Source organism: Silurus meridionalis, chromosome 15 (assembly GCF_014805685.1).
Source record: "Silurus meridionalis isolate SWU-2019-XX chromosome 15, ASM1480568v1, whole genome shotgun sequence".
NCBI lineage: Eukaryota > Metazoa > Chordata > Actinopteri > Siluriformes > Siluridae > Silurus > Silurus meridionalis.
In genome coordinates this window covers 17,491,072-17,509,515 of record NC_060898.1, presented here as the reverse complement: position 1 = coordinate 17,509,515, position 18,444 = coordinate 17,491,072, and the positions used below count along the sequence as shown (strand labels likewise).

General features: G+C 34.0%; 1 protein-coding gene across 9 annotated transcripts in view; it reads right to left on the bottom strand.

The window, feature by feature from the left end:
• Positions 1-2,621: 2,621 nt before the first annotated feature.
• The window catches only part of rap1gap2b (RAP1 GTPase activating protein 2b), a 40,100-nt gene continuing 24,277 nt past the window's right edge, over positions 2,622-18,444 (bottom strand). For 4 of the 9 annotated variants that reach the window (XM_046867919.1, XM_046867923.1, XM_046867927.1 and 1 more), the window contains 22 exons: positions 18,170-18,254; positions 17,296-17,331; positions 17,081-17,128; positions 15,567-15,599; positions 15,228-15,446; positions 13,881-13,984; positions 13,667-13,745; positions 13,394-13,447; positions 12,575-12,658; positions 11,801-11,901; positions 11,470-11,599; positions 11,175-11,330; positions 10,291-10,362; positions 10,112-10,198; positions 9,762-9,893; positions 9,502-9,645; positions 8,484-8,596; positions 7,471-7,578; positions 6,856-6,985; positions 6,354-6,459; positions 6,126-6,196; positions 2,622-6,039 (listed from right to left, as the gene is read on the bottom strand). In XM_046867919.1, coding sequence (XP_046723875.1) covers positions 6,031-6,039; positions 6,126-6,196; positions 6,354-6,459; positions 6,856-6,985; positions 7,471-7,578; positions 8,484-8,596; positions 9,502-9,645; positions 9,762-9,893; positions 10,112-10,198; positions 10,291-10,362; positions 11,175-11,330; positions 11,470-11,599; positions 11,801-11,901; positions 12,575-12,658; positions 13,394-13,447; positions 13,667-13,745; positions 13,881-13,984; positions 15,228-15,446; positions 15,567-15,599; positions 17,081-17,128; positions 17,296-17,331; positions 18,170-18,254 — 2,101 coding nt within the window. In that variant the 3' untranslated portion in view covers positions 2,622-6,030. The remainder of the gene's footprint in view (positions 6,040-6,125; positions 6,197-6,353; positions 6,460-6,855; positions 6,986-7,470; positions 7,579-8,483; positions 8,597-9,501; positions 9,646-9,761; positions 9,894-10,111; positions 10,199-10,290; positions 10,363-11,174; positions 11,331-11,469; positions 11,600-11,800; positions 11,902-12,574; positions 12,659-13,393; positions 13,448-13,666; positions 13,746-13,880; positions 13,985-15,227; positions 15,447-15,566; positions 15,600-17,080; positions 17,129-17,295; positions 17,332-18,169; positions 18,255-18,444) is intronic. The other 5 variants (XM_046867921.1, XM_046867924.1, XM_046867928.1 and 2 more) reach the window with 3 other exon arrangements.

Sequence of the window (18,444 nt, the reverse complement as noted above, 5' to 3'; positions counted from 1 at the left end):
TTTATCTTCAGGTGTTTTAAGGGATGGCAGGACTGGCCACTCTGATTCAGCTTGAAGTAAGAACGATGGGCCTTGACTACACCTGGTCGGTGTAACAAGCTCTTCCAAACTGCGGGTTTCTGGTTGAATCTACATATTGCCATTCATGTAGATTATTTAGGTCTTGGATTTCTGCTATCTTAGTGCCTACAAAGACTTTGGAGCTGCAAGATTCAGATTTTAGCTATGAAAGAACTGTGGTTGAATCAGACCATAAGACCATTCGGCTGATCTCCAGTGGGTTAAATTTCGAGCAACTTTGATAGTTGTGCACCAATAATGGCTGCACATAGTTCAAATCTAGGGACAGTTTGTTTGCGTTTAGGAGCAACTTTAGATCTGGCAATCAGGAAAGCAAGGTGAATTCTACCCTCTTCATCTTTAGATCTGAGGTATGACACAGCACCGTATGCTTGCTCTGATGCGGGTTTGATTGTTGTGTTGTAGTTCAACAGGGATCACTTAAACAGAATATGCTTGGAACCTTCAGGGCTGTCCAGGTACAGGGCTTCGTTCGTGGAACTCACTAGACAGGTACTCTCTGGTTGAGAGAGGTTATTATCCTCATGAAGGATTTGAAAGTGTTTCCTATTGCACAGACAACAGAGCTTCTTTAGGGTTCAATTTCTAGCTAGGTGTGTGCGCCCATATTTCCAGCAACGTTTGTAATGTATATGTGACAGAATAGAATAGCCTTTATTTAAGACCCAACCTACTCTGGACACCATCTGTTTGAACTTTTATCCTCAGGTAGATGCTTCATGTCAGTCATATCACACACAAACATATCCAGGGACAGTTTTTAGGCAATAGCCATTAGATAACTGAACACCAAGAAAACAGTGAATCAGTGAATACTGTCAAAATTGACCCATTAACACAAATTAATTGAAACTGCACAACTATCCACTTCTAAAGCATTTTCCTTTACAGGTTTGCATATTTATTCATTCAGAAATTATTTTTTAGACTGGCCCTGTCTATTACTATGTTAATATTTAAGTGATTTTACTGTACAATCTTTAAGAGCATTAATGGCAAAATTACTCCAATGTGTTTGAATATGACATGATTAAAATTCAGTGATCTTTGGGGTGGTTTTGCCATTAATTAATTAATTACTTTTCTCATAAATTGTACAGTAAAGTGACTTTATAATTAATTTTGTCTTTACAATTTATTGTATAGTTTAATAGACTATACAGTAAAAGTGTGTATTATTTGTGTTCTGATGAAAAATATTGTTACATAAATATTCAGTGAAGACTGACGCATCTTTACATCCATTTTGGAAGCTCGCCAAATTAGCAAGAAACCCAGTTAAGACAACTCCAAACCTATACACTACAACCTCAACTGTGCCACGTACATCATCTGGAGCAGTTCAGAATCACTATTTGTCTAATAACATGATAAAAACATAAAAATGTAAAAAAATACAACCTACTCACCAGAGATGCATACTCATAATTTTCTAATAGAATTTAGGTTGTAAATGTAGGTCAGTGCTTCTGATGGTGTTTAGGCCAGCTGAGAAGGCTTTGCTGGCCCTGACCGCCCGCCACTCATGCAAATGCATGTTTATTATTAGTGAAAAACTGAAAAAACTCAGCATAGAGCAAAATATTCTTGTAAATGTGTGTTAAATTGTTTTAAATTACATAAATCATTAGGACACCAAATGGAACTTTTGCCATGTTTCCACAAGGCCGGTTAATGAGCTGATGCCAAAGAAACTGTTCATTTTCTAACTTTCTTACGGATTACATAACCAGAGAATATTTGTCTTTGATGTGAATTAGTTAATTTAAAAGTAGACATTTCAAGCTTTCTATACATATGGTCATGTGTGCGGCAAGTATTCATGTATGTGTCTGTGAAGAGAGATGACCGAGACAGCAGAGAGCGCACCGTGTTTTCTTTATTTTACAAAAGGACAGCATTTTGTTGTTATCGCTTTACATATTTGAATGATGTATTGTTCTCTGTACGATCAAAAAAGACAGAGCAATTAAAGTGTGTTTTGGCGTTATGAGGCAAAAAAATGCCACAAAACAGGCCCCCAGACGGGTCCAGCAGATGCATTATGGCAAATTTTGTGGTTGGTTTGAGACTTGGAGCATCAGTAAAATAATGTTTAGTGATTAAAAAGGCATCATCATAGTAACTCACACTCACCAGATATAAATGATACTTGTTTAATCAAAATAATGAAGAATTGAAAGTTTTATTATAATAAAATGTTCTTTATTTATTTAACATTACATAAGAAAAACATTGAGACTCAATGAATAATCTGTACCACAAATACTCAAGTCACCTTAACTACATTGTGTAAATCTGTGATTTTTCTGACAAAAATATACAGAAACAATACAAAATACAATTCTTATTTAAGAAAATCAGTAGTCATAAACATAGAACTAAATATATATATATATATATATATATATATATATATATATATATTCTGGGTAATCTCCTGTTATTTATATATATATATATATATATATATATATATATATATATATATATATATATATATATATATATATATATATATATATATATATATGTTTTAAATAAAATAACAGGGAGATTACCCAGAATATAAGAAACTGAAACATTCCCCTATACAACATTATGTAGTACAATTTCATACTATGGATTCTTATTTTGGCCACACAATGCCACTTTATTGTACTTAATAATTCTTAATGCTATATGAATTTGATTTAACCTACAACCTTATAATAATGATTAGAACCAACAGTTGATCAATCTAATTCATTAAGTCTGCAAGTATTTTGAGGACTGTTAGACTTCTCAGATGTTGTGAAGTTGGATTGATAATAGTGGCGAAAAGGCTTATTTTGAGGATAGCAGGCGCCATTGTGTGACACTTGTGTGGCCATGGCTCTGGTCCAGGAGGCCCACTCCTCTGTGTATTTTGGTTTTCTCTGCTTCCTACACAACTCCATACAGAAGTGGTCATTATTAACATTTGGCACTGTATTGAAATCACAGTTATTATCTATTAACACAATAGATATCTAATGCTAAGGCCAATTAGCAACAAAATAAATATATTTATTATTATGTGCTTAAATGCTTTAATCCTCAAGTCCCAATCCTTCAAGCCCCTTTCGTTGCAATATTTTAGGATTTTCTTTTAAATACTACAATTAAACCTAAATAGACTTCATTAAAAATAAATGTGCCATCACAATTTAACCAAACAGTGGGCTGAAGCAAAAAAAAAAGGAAGTTAACCTTTCAGGAGTGAATTGAAAGAAAAAAACCCAATTCTGGATCCCAATCAGAATATGACCTCAACAAACTGAATCAGTCATGTTGGCAACATAAAAAACCTGAGTCTGTGCAAATCAGTGGGCCCCCAATGTCGAGAGCTATATGCCTATGTTGATTTATTGATTAAACTTCAGTTTAACAACATTCTCATGTCCTAATTAATATCAGTCTACATAAATACGTGTGGTGAATATGCTGAATTCATATTTATAATCAATGTCAGGGAATTATGAGTAAAAGAAATTGTGTGGTGGTCTAGAAAAACCCGTCGGATGACCGTGTGGCTGAGAATTTTCTCACCAATGAACAGAGATCATCTGAGATTATGCTAATCACCAAAGTAATGACTAGTTTCCATTTTAAATATATAATTCTTTAACATTTGTCAGGAAAATTTTTTTTACATTCACTTTTTTTTACTTTTTGTAAATATTAAAGTGCTATAACTTGTCTTTTTGTTGAGATATGCTAGTGCAAGTGTGAGGCATAGTTCAGTTCAGGACAGCTTTCTAGTTTTCGGAACTAATGTGACCATATGAAGAGTTTTTCCAGGCCACCATATAATTTCCCCTTAGTTTTCTTAATCATTACAAAAATATTATACCCTACAACCAATAAAAAAAACAGCCCACGCACAAGATGTAGACTGACACACAAATGTACTCAAAAACAAAGCTCCATCATCAAAAAAAAAACCAAACAAACAAAAAAAAAAAACCTGTGCTGGCCTTGTAGAATAAACAAGTGCATTTACTTTCAAAAGCATATAATCTCTCTCTAAATAGAATAAATATATATTTAGAGAAGGTGACTTGTAAAGTGGTTGTTTTGCTAGAGGTCAGGATTCAGTACCATTTTACTTTCTTTGGAGTCACAATTATTGCCACAACTAGCTATAAATCTCACTTTTTACTAAATATTTAATTTAATAGACTTTTATTTTCTAAAATGAACTATCTGCAGAAATATTGGTTTCTTTGAAATGAAACCTGCAGTGTAAAATACTAATTTCCTCCCTTGACTGTGGAATAAATAAATGTCATTTACCATTTTTAATGCAATTGCTTTTTCTGTTATGCATACTAACGTGCCTCTTCACCTTTTTTTTTCTTTCTTTTTTTATTATGATCAGCAAGGAGATAATTACATTTCTATAAGATAATCTCTGAATGCAATTCTGGCAGCAAGATAAATGACAGGTTTATATCCACATGCTGGTTCTAATACATTGTCCTATTTATTTTTATTGAAACTTGGTACACATGGTAGAACTAAGACAAAACTCTCTTTTTCAAGATTTGTTTTTATAGTAACAGGTCACACCAGGAGAGTATATTATATTGCAGATTCTCCACCTAAATGGATTTACACTGATATAATAAAGCTTTCTGTAAGAAGTCTTTTTGGAGACAGAAGGCTTTCCAGTGTTTAATACCATGGTCAACTGCATATTATTTGCCTTTTTTGATTGATTTATAGCCACTAAAATATATATTATAATAGGAAGTAACTTGTTCATGGATGTTCTGTAACATTAAATGTAACTGCAAACAGATAAATAGTATGATGTGTAATTTTTTATATATAAATTGTAAATTGTTAGAGTTGACAAAATTGCTGTGGTGTATTTAGGGATTAACATTTCAGGACATGCTATTACAAGAAAATAATCAGCGTCAGGTTTTTTTTTCCATTATTTATTCAAGCACTGTGTAATAACACAGAGCCCAGCTAACTGTAACATTTATACAAGGGGCCAAAGATGTTAATATATTTTTTATTAATGTATTGCTGATTAGATCACTGCTAACTACTATATTATAGTTATAATTTAGTATAAATTGGCCATTAGATTTAATGGATTTAATAAATAATGTATTTTTGTATTTTTTTAAAAGTGGTATAAATCATTTTACATCCTAAGAAGTGCAATATTGCTAAAACTAAGAAATGTATGGTAATGAGACAAAATCAATATTTGAACACAGTGTAACTGGTGTGAGGTCTTTAAAGAAAGTTCAGAATTCAAAATTGTTAAAAAGTTATAAAGTTGTATTTGCCAAATGTGCTTAATGTTGCTGAAAGTATAATGGATTCTGAGATTTGTTCAAAATGAAAGGGGAGCTGACCGCAAAAATTAGGTACTTAATTTGGTATTTATATGCTTGCATGGTTTTTTATATTAATAAATGTATTATATTAATAAAAATTTGAGGTACATAAATCTCATTCAGCTAAACTTTCAGTTGAACAATAAAACACAATGAAACATAAATTGAAATCTTAGGTGTCTGGAATACTTTGTTGTTTTAAATTCAATATCCTGCAGCTATGTTGTCCTGCATAACTTTCACTGTTTTGGCTTCCCCCCTCCCAAAAAAATTAAAAAATATATATATATTGCTATGAAAAGCCCCAACAAATCTCATCAAAATCTTCGGCTGAGTTTTCCAGATCAGGAAGGACCAGTAGAAGGATAAACCTGCTAAGCTCTAAAAATGCTATTTGTGAATATGATGTGTGCATGTATAAGATCACATGACCCATGCCATGTTGCGGACTGCTCAAGCTTTAGTAATATTTCAAAATCCAGTCTCCCTCTTACTCATTGTGCTGTCTTGGTCAACAGCTCATGTCTGGCTCACACAGTGATCCTGGTCTCTCTTCATTGTTTGGTCACTAATGTCCCTGTCCAGAATAACAACATCCAGTTACATCATAGTCAAGTACAAGACAGGTGCAATCTACTGATGAATTATTAAGTAAGATCTTACAGGCGCAGAGTGAGCCAACTTGTCAAAACGGAACCTCAGACTGGATCTGGGAGAACTCTTATTCTTGAATTCTTTTGATAGTAACAAAACAAGAAAGTGATTATTTGAATTAAACATTCTCACTTGTAAGCAAACAAAGAATGAGAAATAAAGTATTGACTACTAACTAGTAACAACATTTGAAGTAAAACTCAATTTGGAAACATTAAGGAAATTGCACTTTATTACCCGTGGGACTGCGGCACATGATAACAGGAGTTCCTACATTCTGACTGTCCACACAAAGAGAGGAGCTACACACCGGTGACAAACTGGGAGAAACCTGGACATTGGTCTGGAGAGAAAAAGCAAAATGACTCACTAATCCAAACATTTTCATTTTACCACTGCCCATGTGCCCTTAAAAAATTTACAAAAAACACATCATTCATTTGAATTCATATTAAATGTATGGACACTGTCACAAAGTATCTTAACAGACAACTGGATGTAAAAACCATATGAACTACCATTGCAAGGCAATATTAAAATGCATGAATACTGTATGCTTCTTTTAACAATTGAATTATCTGATATTATCTTGCATGGATGGTCCAACATTAATTAGATTGTGTGGTTCAAATGGCCATCTGAAACTCAATTTTTATGCAACACCAACAACCAACCACAACTTAGCACAATGAGTATAATCAAAAACACTGCCCAGACACACACACAAACACACACACACATGCAGGCTCACAGGGTCTCCTTCTTCAAGTGTGTCCGTATCACCAGCAACACTGCTGAAGCTGCTTGTGCTGGAAGGAGAGCGAGATATTTCTGGGCTTCGTGTGCACTCCTGCAGCTTCAGAGTTGGTCTACAGTAAGACAGGAGAGATGGTCAAAGAGAGATGACTGGCAATATGTTTAAACAAGCATAAATGTAAATAAATAAATAAATAAATACAAGTAATAATAACAGCACAAATGAGATGTGATATCTAGTAATGATTTAAGAAAAGTCAGAATACATCTATATAGATGGCCCCTCTTTATTCAATTTGCTTGATTGGAAAGAAAACATCAGTATATATGCCACATTGCCACCATTTTGATTGTTTTTACTTGTAAAACAGCATTACCCTCTATTCTGGTTATGTTATATTAGGTTATGTGAGAATAATACACTATATGGAAAAAATGTTCTGGGACAACTGACTTTTCCAGCCATATGTGTTTTTATATATATGTGTTTTATATGTATATATAGTATGATAACATATACATTGCTTTGCAGGTCACAGCAAAGCTTGAGTGGAAAAGCTAGGAAAAGAGAGTATTTGATAATGTTTTGTGACAGTACCTCTCTTTATTCAAGCAGATCTCTGGAGAACTGGGGTTTGATGAGTTCTCTGATTTAACCTCTTGTGAATGGTGACCGTTGTCTAGACTCCTCTGATCACAGAGCATACTGAGGTAAAGTGAGGACAAACAGAGGAAATAACTCACAGTGTGAGTGCAAGGCTGTTTGTACGCAGTCATTTTTCACTGCACAGTTTGATTATATCTCAGTACACTGTGTGGATGATTTATAGCATCCTTCAGAGCTTTTGTGCATCCGAGGAAGGTTATTTTGCTGAACCGTCCCCATTTCCTTTTCATTCCCCAGGAAAGCATTTATGAAACATTGCAACATTACAGTATGTGGGCGCTTCAGCTTGTGTGGCTTGTGAATATGTTGTGGTGACCTGGGAAAACCCTTCACATGCATACATTTTCTAGTGTATACAGTATATAATTATTTCCTGAACTGTTTAGATTTTTTCTCTTCTGCACACATCTCAACTACAACTGTAAGTTATATCATTGTAAATTATTTGCCCCAAAAAAGAAGGGAAATTACATTAAAAGATTATATTCTGACAGTACTGCAGCTAGCAGTGATTACAAACAGAATTAATTAGGCTTAAGTCAGTTTTGATACAGTGTGTAGCTATCTATAAACTGTGGGAGGAAATCCGGCTTATCTAGCAAGGTTTTATACATTTTTAGGAGGAACGACTGTCTGCTTGTTAAACCCAGCATGATTCTAAAGGGAGCTGAGGCAAGGCATGATGTTAAAATATGTTATAAACAAAAAAACCCTGACTCTTTTTTTATTTGTTTGCAAGGGTTTATACAGGGTATTCTGTCAGGTTTTCCCAGACCACCAAACCTAAACCAAGCATGATATTTGTATAAAAATATTTGTTCGGTAAAACGTACAAGTGTAAATAAGATAACCAATACATATTTATTATTTCGCCTGAATAGATGTCAGTGGCAATGATTTTTAAGTGACATACGAGTGTGGTTTTGGGCGTCAGTGTGACTGACCTGCGTGTTGGACGCTCAGTCTGCCCATCCATGCTGTGCAGCCGGGGAAATAGACACGAACGCCTCTTCACTGGGCTCTTCAGAGGAGACTTAGCCGTAGATGATACTGGGCACTACAAAAAAGTTACAGAGTAGTCCAGCTTGAAATAAAATTAATAAAATTCTGTCATTTCTAATTACACTATATGTAGTCAAAGAAGTTGATTACATTTGGTTGTACAAACTGCACCTTTAAATCATCATTGTTTGTTTCACTTGTTTTTTAATGGTGTAGGACATTGAATGACACTACTGAGAAAAATTACAAACAGGTGTTACAGTATTTCATCATCTCAGCACATACTGTAGCTTGGCATCACTTCACATAAACATAAGACACATTTGTTCCAAAGGTATATAAATAAAGAATTGTTTTTCCAGCAAATGTTCCAGAATATCAGAAATTATGTGATTTTCTTTGCATGATGCAAATGTATTTTAGTTTTCAGTGCCAAATGAAAGAAGCTTACACGCAAAAAAGAGTTTGCTAAACAGCTAAATTGGGAAAGAAAGGACATTATATTTATCGCTGGATGATGGCTTTTCAACCTATTTTGGTTTCATTTGGTGATATGAAATGGATAGGATTGTTGTGTTAGTCTGCATTAGCTAAAAATAATAACCATTTTGTGTAGAAATATGCTTATTTGTAAGTGTTAGAAATGCTGGATGGATCACTATTGGGAAAAATAGATTTAAGTAGTGCTTTAGACTGAATTGAGGCTATTTAAATTTATTAATAATAATAATAATAATAATAATAATACTATTAAAATAAAAAAAATAAATCAAATAATTATTATAATAGAAATAATGGTTAATAAAAAATATTTTTTGACCCCACCTATGTATTTGGTGACCCCATTTGGAGTCATGACTTCAAGTCTAAGAACATTTGCTTTTAAACCTACTCTTAGTCACAAGCAAGCAAGTGTTTGTGAAAGTACTGAGCTTGTAGATGTTCTTTTGGCATGCTCACCGAATTCCTATTGCACTCAGGGCTGCTGTGAGTGAGACCAGCTCCACTCAGACTGGTGGGTACTCCTCCTCCTCCACCTGCAGAGCGCCCATGCTTCTGAGAACCCATCGTCTCCATTGAGTGACTACGCACACGCATTGCTCGCTGAGGCAAAAACAGAGGCAAAAGGACAAGGGAAAGATATCTCTGTCAGCTTTTTTTAGAAGCAGTGAGGTTGTTGCACCTCAGCTTTAATGAAGTAATTTCTGTTTTCTGGGCACCTTGATAGACTCCAGTATTCCCCCATGGCTTCCATTCTCCTCATCACCGCTGAGCGGCTGACCTAGAAGCACCTGAGTCTGTCTGTGCAACTCATTATGAAGGGTGTCTAGCAACGCTGTTCGTGTTCTCTCCTAAAACACATGTATAAGAAAAAATACGAAACATACAAATTATATGAGTAAATGTATAATTTAAACTTCATGATACATAAATTATACCTCTTATTATGAAATTGTCAACTGTAAATGTTTTTAAGGAAACATACTAACAATACTAGAATACTAAACACAAAATCATACACTTATAATCATATATAATAATGTCATGTTTTTGACCATTTTGGACTAACCTCAAGCTTGGCAAATCGATCTGAGCGATAGCAGGCCAGTTCTGCATTGATCATCTTAGTCAGCAAGAACTCTCTAAATTCTGGGCCCTGGTGGATGGACAGAATGAGACAGCAAAAACAATGACGTGCAAAAAGTCTTTTCTAATATAGAAGTATCTATTATGAGTGCAGATATTTACCTTTCTGAAGACTTGTGGGTTTGGAAGAAGAGGACCGAAGTGTGGTACATCATCTCTTGCTGTCACGGAGACCTGCAACACATCATTCATGATTAGCCAAGACATAAAGATATTTTATTAAGTTTTGGAATGACAGCCCAGATGGATGGGCTGTCCTTCTTTATCTCAATAGCTATCTATCCTTAAGAAAGGCAGATATATTGCGGTTTACTTCAAAATATCATGTTTACAGATATAGGTTAATATGTGTGCATTCCTATATTGAGATTAATTATTTTCACATGAACATTGAGAGATGACTCACATATAACATCTGATGAAGATGTACTGTATCTTGTTTCATAAATCATATATATATGGGCTTTAATGTAGAGATGCTTACGTTATTAGAAAAGCACATTTGTAGTGACTTGCTAAATTTGCAAATATATAAATAGATTTTATAAATAAAATTAGAAGGTGGTGGAAATTGTTTCAAAAGTATTTCAGCTTTACTTAGAGAAAAGCAATTACTAATCAATACACTGAAGATTTTGTCCAATTTAGAAAATATTTGAAATTAACCATTTGGGAGCTGAAAGAGTCACTTCATGATACGTAATCCGACTCAGTAAACGAGCCAATTCCCATCATCATTAGATAGACACACCCCATCCTTGCACTAAGTTTACATTTTATATTACATTTTATTCATTACATTGTATATTATTATTATTATTATTATTATTATTATTATTATTATTATATAATTATTATGTATTTATAACAGTCATGGTTATAGACAAGTAAGAGATGCTTGACAGAAATATATAAAAACAGTCAATATGTTCAATATATCAAAGGTGATTTGCATAATAATGTAAATTAGCCTAGTTGTTTTTTACCTTGTATGTGGTTTCGTCTGTACATGGATTCTCCACCTGGACCAGGATATAGGCATGAAGAAAGTTGGACGCGATCATATCAGGCACAAATGGTGTGGCTTCTTCTTGGAAAACTGTTGCCACTATATCATTTCCTATGTGTCTTTTCCTTTGGAGCTTTGAATAAGTGAAAAACATCCATTTAAAAAATAAAGCCGCAGATGAGTCACTAATTATACACATTTAACACTTGCAAAAAAAACTTTATGACTTAATAAAGGGTAGCTAAAAGGTAGTTCTCAGGCTGAATATGTACCTGTTGTGTGTCCCCTTCTGTGAATGGTAATTTGGTAGAGACGTGGAACATGAGCTCTTGACCTTTGAACACAGTGTAGACTGACTGAGAACCTGTCTGCCCATTGCAGATATCCAGACCACCACGGAACCTAGCAGTCAGAAAGATCAGTTAATCCTTAGCTTATTATTGAATTGAATAAAACACAGAGCATCACAATTTTTATTCTGCATTTTTCTTTTCCTCTGCAGTTAAAAGTTTCCACCATTTTTAACCAATGTGCTTAAATAAGCATTGATTTAAAAAATTCCTTTTGTGTGATAAGATGTCCTTGTGACTCTATCTCTCTTACCCTTTAAAATCCTGCAGCTCCACGCAGTCTCCCAGAATTTGGAGAAACTCTGTAAAAGCTGGTGTTTCCTCATTGTTTCCAAATAGCTCCTCTTCTGACAACTGGTTTACACATAGAGAAGAATTAAACAGTAATTTAATCAAAGGATCAGCATAAGTAATTGCAAAATTTTGAAGGTAGAGTATGAGGTGACTGGCAAAGGTCAAAATAGACAAACACAAATTACTCAGCATCTCATACATAAAGTTAGGAGCTTTTCATGCATTATACATCAGACCTAAGATTTGAATGTACATACACTATGTGGACAAAAGTATTGAGACAACTGACTTTTAGAGCCATATGTGATTCTTTCCCAAACTGTTACCACAAAGTCAGAGACACACAAATATATAGGGTGTCCTATTTTCCCTTCGCCTGAACTATGTTTCAGCATGGCAAAACCCTCACACAATTCGAGTTCTATGAAGATATGGTTTACATGGTTTGTACTGGAAGAGTTTAAGTGTCCAGCTGTAGAACTCTGAACTCTATTGAACACATTTGGGATGAATTGGAATGATGACTGCACCCTAGGCTTCCTCACCATACATCAGTACTTGATTTTATTACCGCCCTTATACCTGAATGAGCACAAATCTTCAGAAGCACACTTTAAAATCCCAGAAGAGCAGAGGTGAACATGGAATGTTCAGAAAGCACATACAAATCATTCAGGTGTCTACAAACTTTTGTCCATATAGTGCACATTAGAAAGAAATGTGTGTGACTAACCTGACCAAACTTCTGGTAAATGACACCAAACTTGAAAGTGTTGTTGAGCTCATGTTCATCGTAGTTCAGTATTAAATGAGATCCCTGTTATGTAAGAGCAATAGATTTTAAAAAGAATTTCAAAATAAAACTTTCACTTCTGAAAAAAAAAGATGCAAAAGGTCATACATAAAACTAACTTAGAAATGAACATCTAAGGTCAGATGAATTACAGTGAACAATTTTGCAGAGTTACATGCTTTTTGTAAATTAAAAGTATTTTTAAATTTTCACACTGTCTAATTGCACCATCATTGTTTCATAGTGTTAAGTAATAATTGCAGTAATTTGTTATAATGTTGCTCATTAAAAAGCCTAAATACACAAATGTCTTAGTTTTTCCACTAGCTACACTCTAAACACAGAGACATCGAGATGACACCTGATGAACTACTGAAAGTCTATGGAAAAGGAGACAAAGTTTTATGGTTTATGAGAGCTCCATTTCTAACTATTACTAGCATGTAATTTTGAAATGGCAAGATTGTATGATGATGAATCATGCCTTAAATAATTCAGTGAGAAATTCTGAAATTTTCTGTATGCATTAGCCTGTCACACATTCATTTTCAACATTCTTAATCCTCAGCTGCTCAGCTGTATCTTGTCTAAATGAGCAAATGTACATTTGAACAAAGAAATGTAATTCAGAAAGCTGCAATCTAAACCACTTTTAGTTCTAGAGTGAAATGTTTTAACTTCCCTTTTTGAAGCCATGATCTGAAAGTAATTTTGGTAATAACTAAGATTATAATTCCCAGTTCTGAAGACAAAACTCACCCTAGGGTACAACACAGGACTGAACTTCAAGCCAGCAATATCTTCACAAAGCAGCTACAGAAAGAGAGGAGAAAAAGAGGGCAACAGAGTTGAATCTGATGCAGGTTCACTAACCTCACCTGAAGATACAATATTATTATAATTAAATGCTACGATCAAAGTGATCCAAATGGTTGTGGTTTAAAAGCAATACACAGTGTTGAAAAAAAATGTCCAAAAGGATGCATGAGTTCAAAGCTCACTCAGTGAAAATGAAAAACCCTGCGTCATCACCTTGGCTAACTGAGGGATGCTGGGGAGTTCAAGCAAACCTGTGACCAAAATCCTGTCATATATTGTCTTTGATGGAGTCCTGAGAGGAGGAACGAGAGCAGCAGAATCAGAATTTATCAAATAAATGAAACCAATTCGCTTAAAAAGCAACTGACATTAAAATAATTGTATATTGCATAACAACAAATGAAATCTGCCCCAAAGCAGTTATTACCTTAAAATGATGTGCAGATGCTCCTGATCCTTTGTTTCTTCATGCCGAAGGGACAGGACGAGGTTGCCATGGTTGCTGGCCGTGCAGTAGAAGTCAAGGTGATCCTGTGAAGTGAGGTGTTTCAGAGTCAGCCACAAAGATTGCAGAGGGACATTTCTCAGTCGATTAAAATTTCTTAGACTGTAAAAGGATCGATCGATCGATCGATCCTTTTACAGTCTAAGAAATTTTAATCTATCTATCTATCTATCTATCTATCTATCTATCTATCTATCTATCTATCTATCTATCTATCTATCTATCTATCTATCTATCTATCTATCTATCTATCTATCTATCTATCTACACACAGTGGAACCTCGATACTCAAGACCTCGATAGTTCACGACTTTTCATTTGGAACCGGACTAAGAGTAACTTGTGAAAAATCTGATAGTTCACGAGAAGCTGCGAGTGGCTTGAAAGTTTGGAGTAACATTTCAAAACAGTTTGTACTAATAAATTACATTAAAATGTTTGAAAAACTATTTTATTATTGTATTATTTATTTACAGTAGTAAATAAAACATTTATAACAAGTAATTCATAATTTTTGTTGAGAGTACAGTAGAGTACATGTACAATTCCCCTTGAAAAAGGAACCATCAAAAGGAGAAATTTTTTGTTACTCGCGAGGGGTCATAGAACATATCCCCTACGAGTAACGAGGTTGCATTATTATATACTGTGTATATGTGTAGATTAAAAAACATGTACTAGAATCCCTAACATACAGTGTTTTATGTTTTATGCCAGGTTAATCAAGAGAATGTAATACATAGGGTTTAATAAAACTTTTTTAACTGTAGCTTATTTTATGGTTAGTGAAAAGTTCGATTAAGATGATTAATAATTATGAATCATAATTCATAATAAATAATTAAATGCTTGTTTTTAGTAACAATACATCTCGTCCTAATTATTGCCTGCTTACAAGCCCCTAACAAATAATTAAATTACATTGTCAATTTAGTCTTTTAATGTTTTGACCCATACGCAAAATAAATTTGTATTTTATAATCACGTCTGTTCTTGCCAATATAAACAGTTTCATTTCTTAAAATTAATAAATGGAACAGTTATATCACTGACTGTTATGGATCTCGAACACAGGTAGCTTCAACATATTTATATTTACACAATTTTTGTTTGATAAGTTTTGATATTTTTTTATCTGCAAAACAAGTCCACAATTTATGATTGTGTATCAGAATTTAAGCATTAATATAAAAACGTAATTTGCTAAGCTTTTTAAGAGTTTCAATTATAATTCCTTTTCTGTGTTATTATATTTCCTGAGATGCTTACCCTGCCCAAAAAGTGCTTGCGGTAGGCTCGTATGCCATAGTTACTCTCTATTCGATATCCAAAGTCTCCTGCTGAGGTTGCACCCTCTTCATCTTCCGCATCATACCAACTGTTTTCTCCAGAATTCGGCGTGATAGTTGGAGTCTCGGGGTCTTCAATCCAGTAACCTCCAGACTCTGGACAAATCACCTGAGGGTATGGTGGACCATTCTGTAGCACCTAATACACAGAAGACATATATCATATTTTAGCAAAGTACAATATATTGGTTTCAGTTTGTCTTGGTTTAAGCGGTTTGGTATTAATTATTTGATTGGCTGAGTGAGAAAAGCAACTCACCTTTTCTATACTCATGTAGGGAACAAAATCTTCCTGATGGGAAGAACAATTATGTTAAAAGTTTTAATCTTGCAAACTTTCACATTTTCAACTGACATAGAAGAAAAATACAACCCATAAAAAATTTACAGCTACAGAGATGAGATGACTATACAATACTATACAACACGGCAAACTGATGGCAGAGAATGCCTGTACTATACATTTCCTGAAAACATGAACACAATCATGCACATAACCAATCTCAGGGTAAAATGATATGAGAAGGTACAAGTGTCAATATCTTGAATATAATCAAGCTGATTGGTTGTTGGTTAGCTCACTGGTTAAGGTACTGAACTTTAACACACATTGTATGGAGTTCAAATCCCAGCACAACCAAGTTGCCACTGCTGGGCCCTTTATCAAGGCCCTTAACTTAACCCTCAACTGCTCAGTAGTGAAACTGCAATAAAAGAGTAACTAGTAATTATTGAATGTTTGAATTCAAACCTATTTACAAACATCTTGTTGTAATGTTTACCTTGCAATGTCATTTTCAGAATCTTTTGCTTCTTTTAAAATCAATGGTTCGAATTTTATTGTAAAATCATATTAAGAAACTATTAAAATGATACAACTATATTCAAGATATTTTTGTTAACACTTTTTTACACTGTGATAAGACATTGTGATGGGACTAACCCAAAATAACACTTCAGGTCAGTGATACAGACAGTGTGAATCTCTAGAAATAATAGTAACCAATATCTGTCTACTTAAAGCCATTGCAAATAAATGTATATGGTTACACGTAATGTATTATAACTGAATATATGGAATCTAGTTTTACATTGCAATCTGACAGTGAGCAGTTAATGTCAATAAATGCTCTTTTTTTTATTGGGACACCTGTATTTTTGTGTCTTGTCTGAAACAAAAAACCCCAGGTGTTCAAAAACAGTCAAATGGAATTATTTTTGTTCTTTGGGGGACATTTATTTTACATTTATAAAAGGTCTTGGTTATAAGTCCTTTGTAAGAGTCAAAGCTCTCAACTGTTTGTGGCAACTCCAATGCCTCTCAAGCCTCTCAGGCATTTCAGAACTAACTGTGAACCATTTAAATGCATATTGTGTTGAAAAGTAATAATTAAAATATTGTCTGATATTATAATTGTAGTTGCACAGCATGGATTCTATTTGTGTAACAGCACAGTATGTCCTAATAGTCCTTTTATAACCGCAACTCCAGATGACAATAAGCCTTATACTGCTATGATTGGTAATAATACTATTATTAATATTATTTTCATTATTATTATTATTATTATTATTATTATTATTATTATTATTATTATTATTATTATTATTATGAGTGGTAATGACTGTCTGTTGGCTCATGGCACACCATTCCATTGTTAAATATTTTCCTATAACAGTATACTATTTTGGCCATCAATCTTTCTTGAAACATAACGACAACACATTTGACCTGAAGTGCAACCTTGAGCTTATTATTTGTGCTCTGCAGACCTTTATTCTCTGTGGGCCTGGTCTCATCTCATCCACCTCAGACACCTGCTATGGTTCAAGGTCAAAAGGTCATGAGGTCATTGACTAGTTCAGATTTGCTAATTTTATTCAAAATTATTTTATCTGCAAGATTTTGTTTGTTTGTAGGAAACCTGTTTGATGTTAGATTTATGTGAACAGACCAAAATATACAATTTATTCAAAAAAATTCTTACCTCCATCTTTTCTAGTGAGTCAAAAAAGGGTGTAGACTGTAGGAAGAAAATCAATTAATTACTAAGCACCAAAAGACATGATATTTTGATTAGTAAACAAGACAGCTTGCTCTTACTTGATTGATTTGACCATGTTGTTCATGGTAAAATAGTTTAAACAATAAAATTATTGATTGGCACAGTCAAGTTTTCTTCTTTAATACATTCCTGTCTTATTATTTCTAATGTTCCAACATGTGAACAAAGCTGTAAAGAGAATTTTGGCATCTGTATTTGGTGCATATTTTATTGTTGGTTATATTAAAATAATATTTTCTGCCCAAAAAGTGAGTCATGGTCCACTGATCAAGCAGGACACTATTCTGCAGCATCATAAGCTCTTTTTGCTGGATAAAAGACAACGCAGTCGCTGTTCATTTCCCATAGTGGCATGGCAAATTACCCCCTGTTCTCCCCAGGCCCTGGTCCTTATCATGCCAGGGAACAGTTAAAGGGGCATTTAGTATGTTTAAATATTTAGTATGTTAAGTATAATAGTCAGTAGTTTTTTTCTAGGTGAGTAGTTCATCTCTTGACATCAGTGTTTTGACCGAATTCACATTTGTGTTACATTTGTCTTTTTCTCATGACATAATCAAGCATGCATCACACCAATCCATCATACATCGGTATATGCAGCATAACCTTTTTTAGGTAAACTGTTGTAGACTTGAATGTGTTTCTGCAGCACCTCTCAAGAAATACTGCAAAGCATAGAGCAAAAAAAAAACCTTTAATAGTAAAGTTTCTAATTTGTAAATGTAACCATCTCTAGCTTCTTTGCACGAAGATTGCTGTACCACTGAGTCAGACGATTGAAAGAAACTTATCTCACCTTTAAGGCAGCAGGAGCAGTTCTTGGTGAGGATGGAGGGTAGTCAGCCGGAGGAACACTTAAGATAGTCAGCATCTCCTGCTTCCTGAAATATGGCATTAAGTATGAAAAAGTAGAATGTTATACTAATGGAACTTCAATGTTAGTGGTAGTACCAATTACAGTTAAGGCATTCAAAATAAAAGACTTGGATTCTGCTCATGAGGAATAAACAGCTTGAGACCTTCAACCTTAACCATGGATCTATGTCCAAGTTTTCTTGGACACGTCCACTT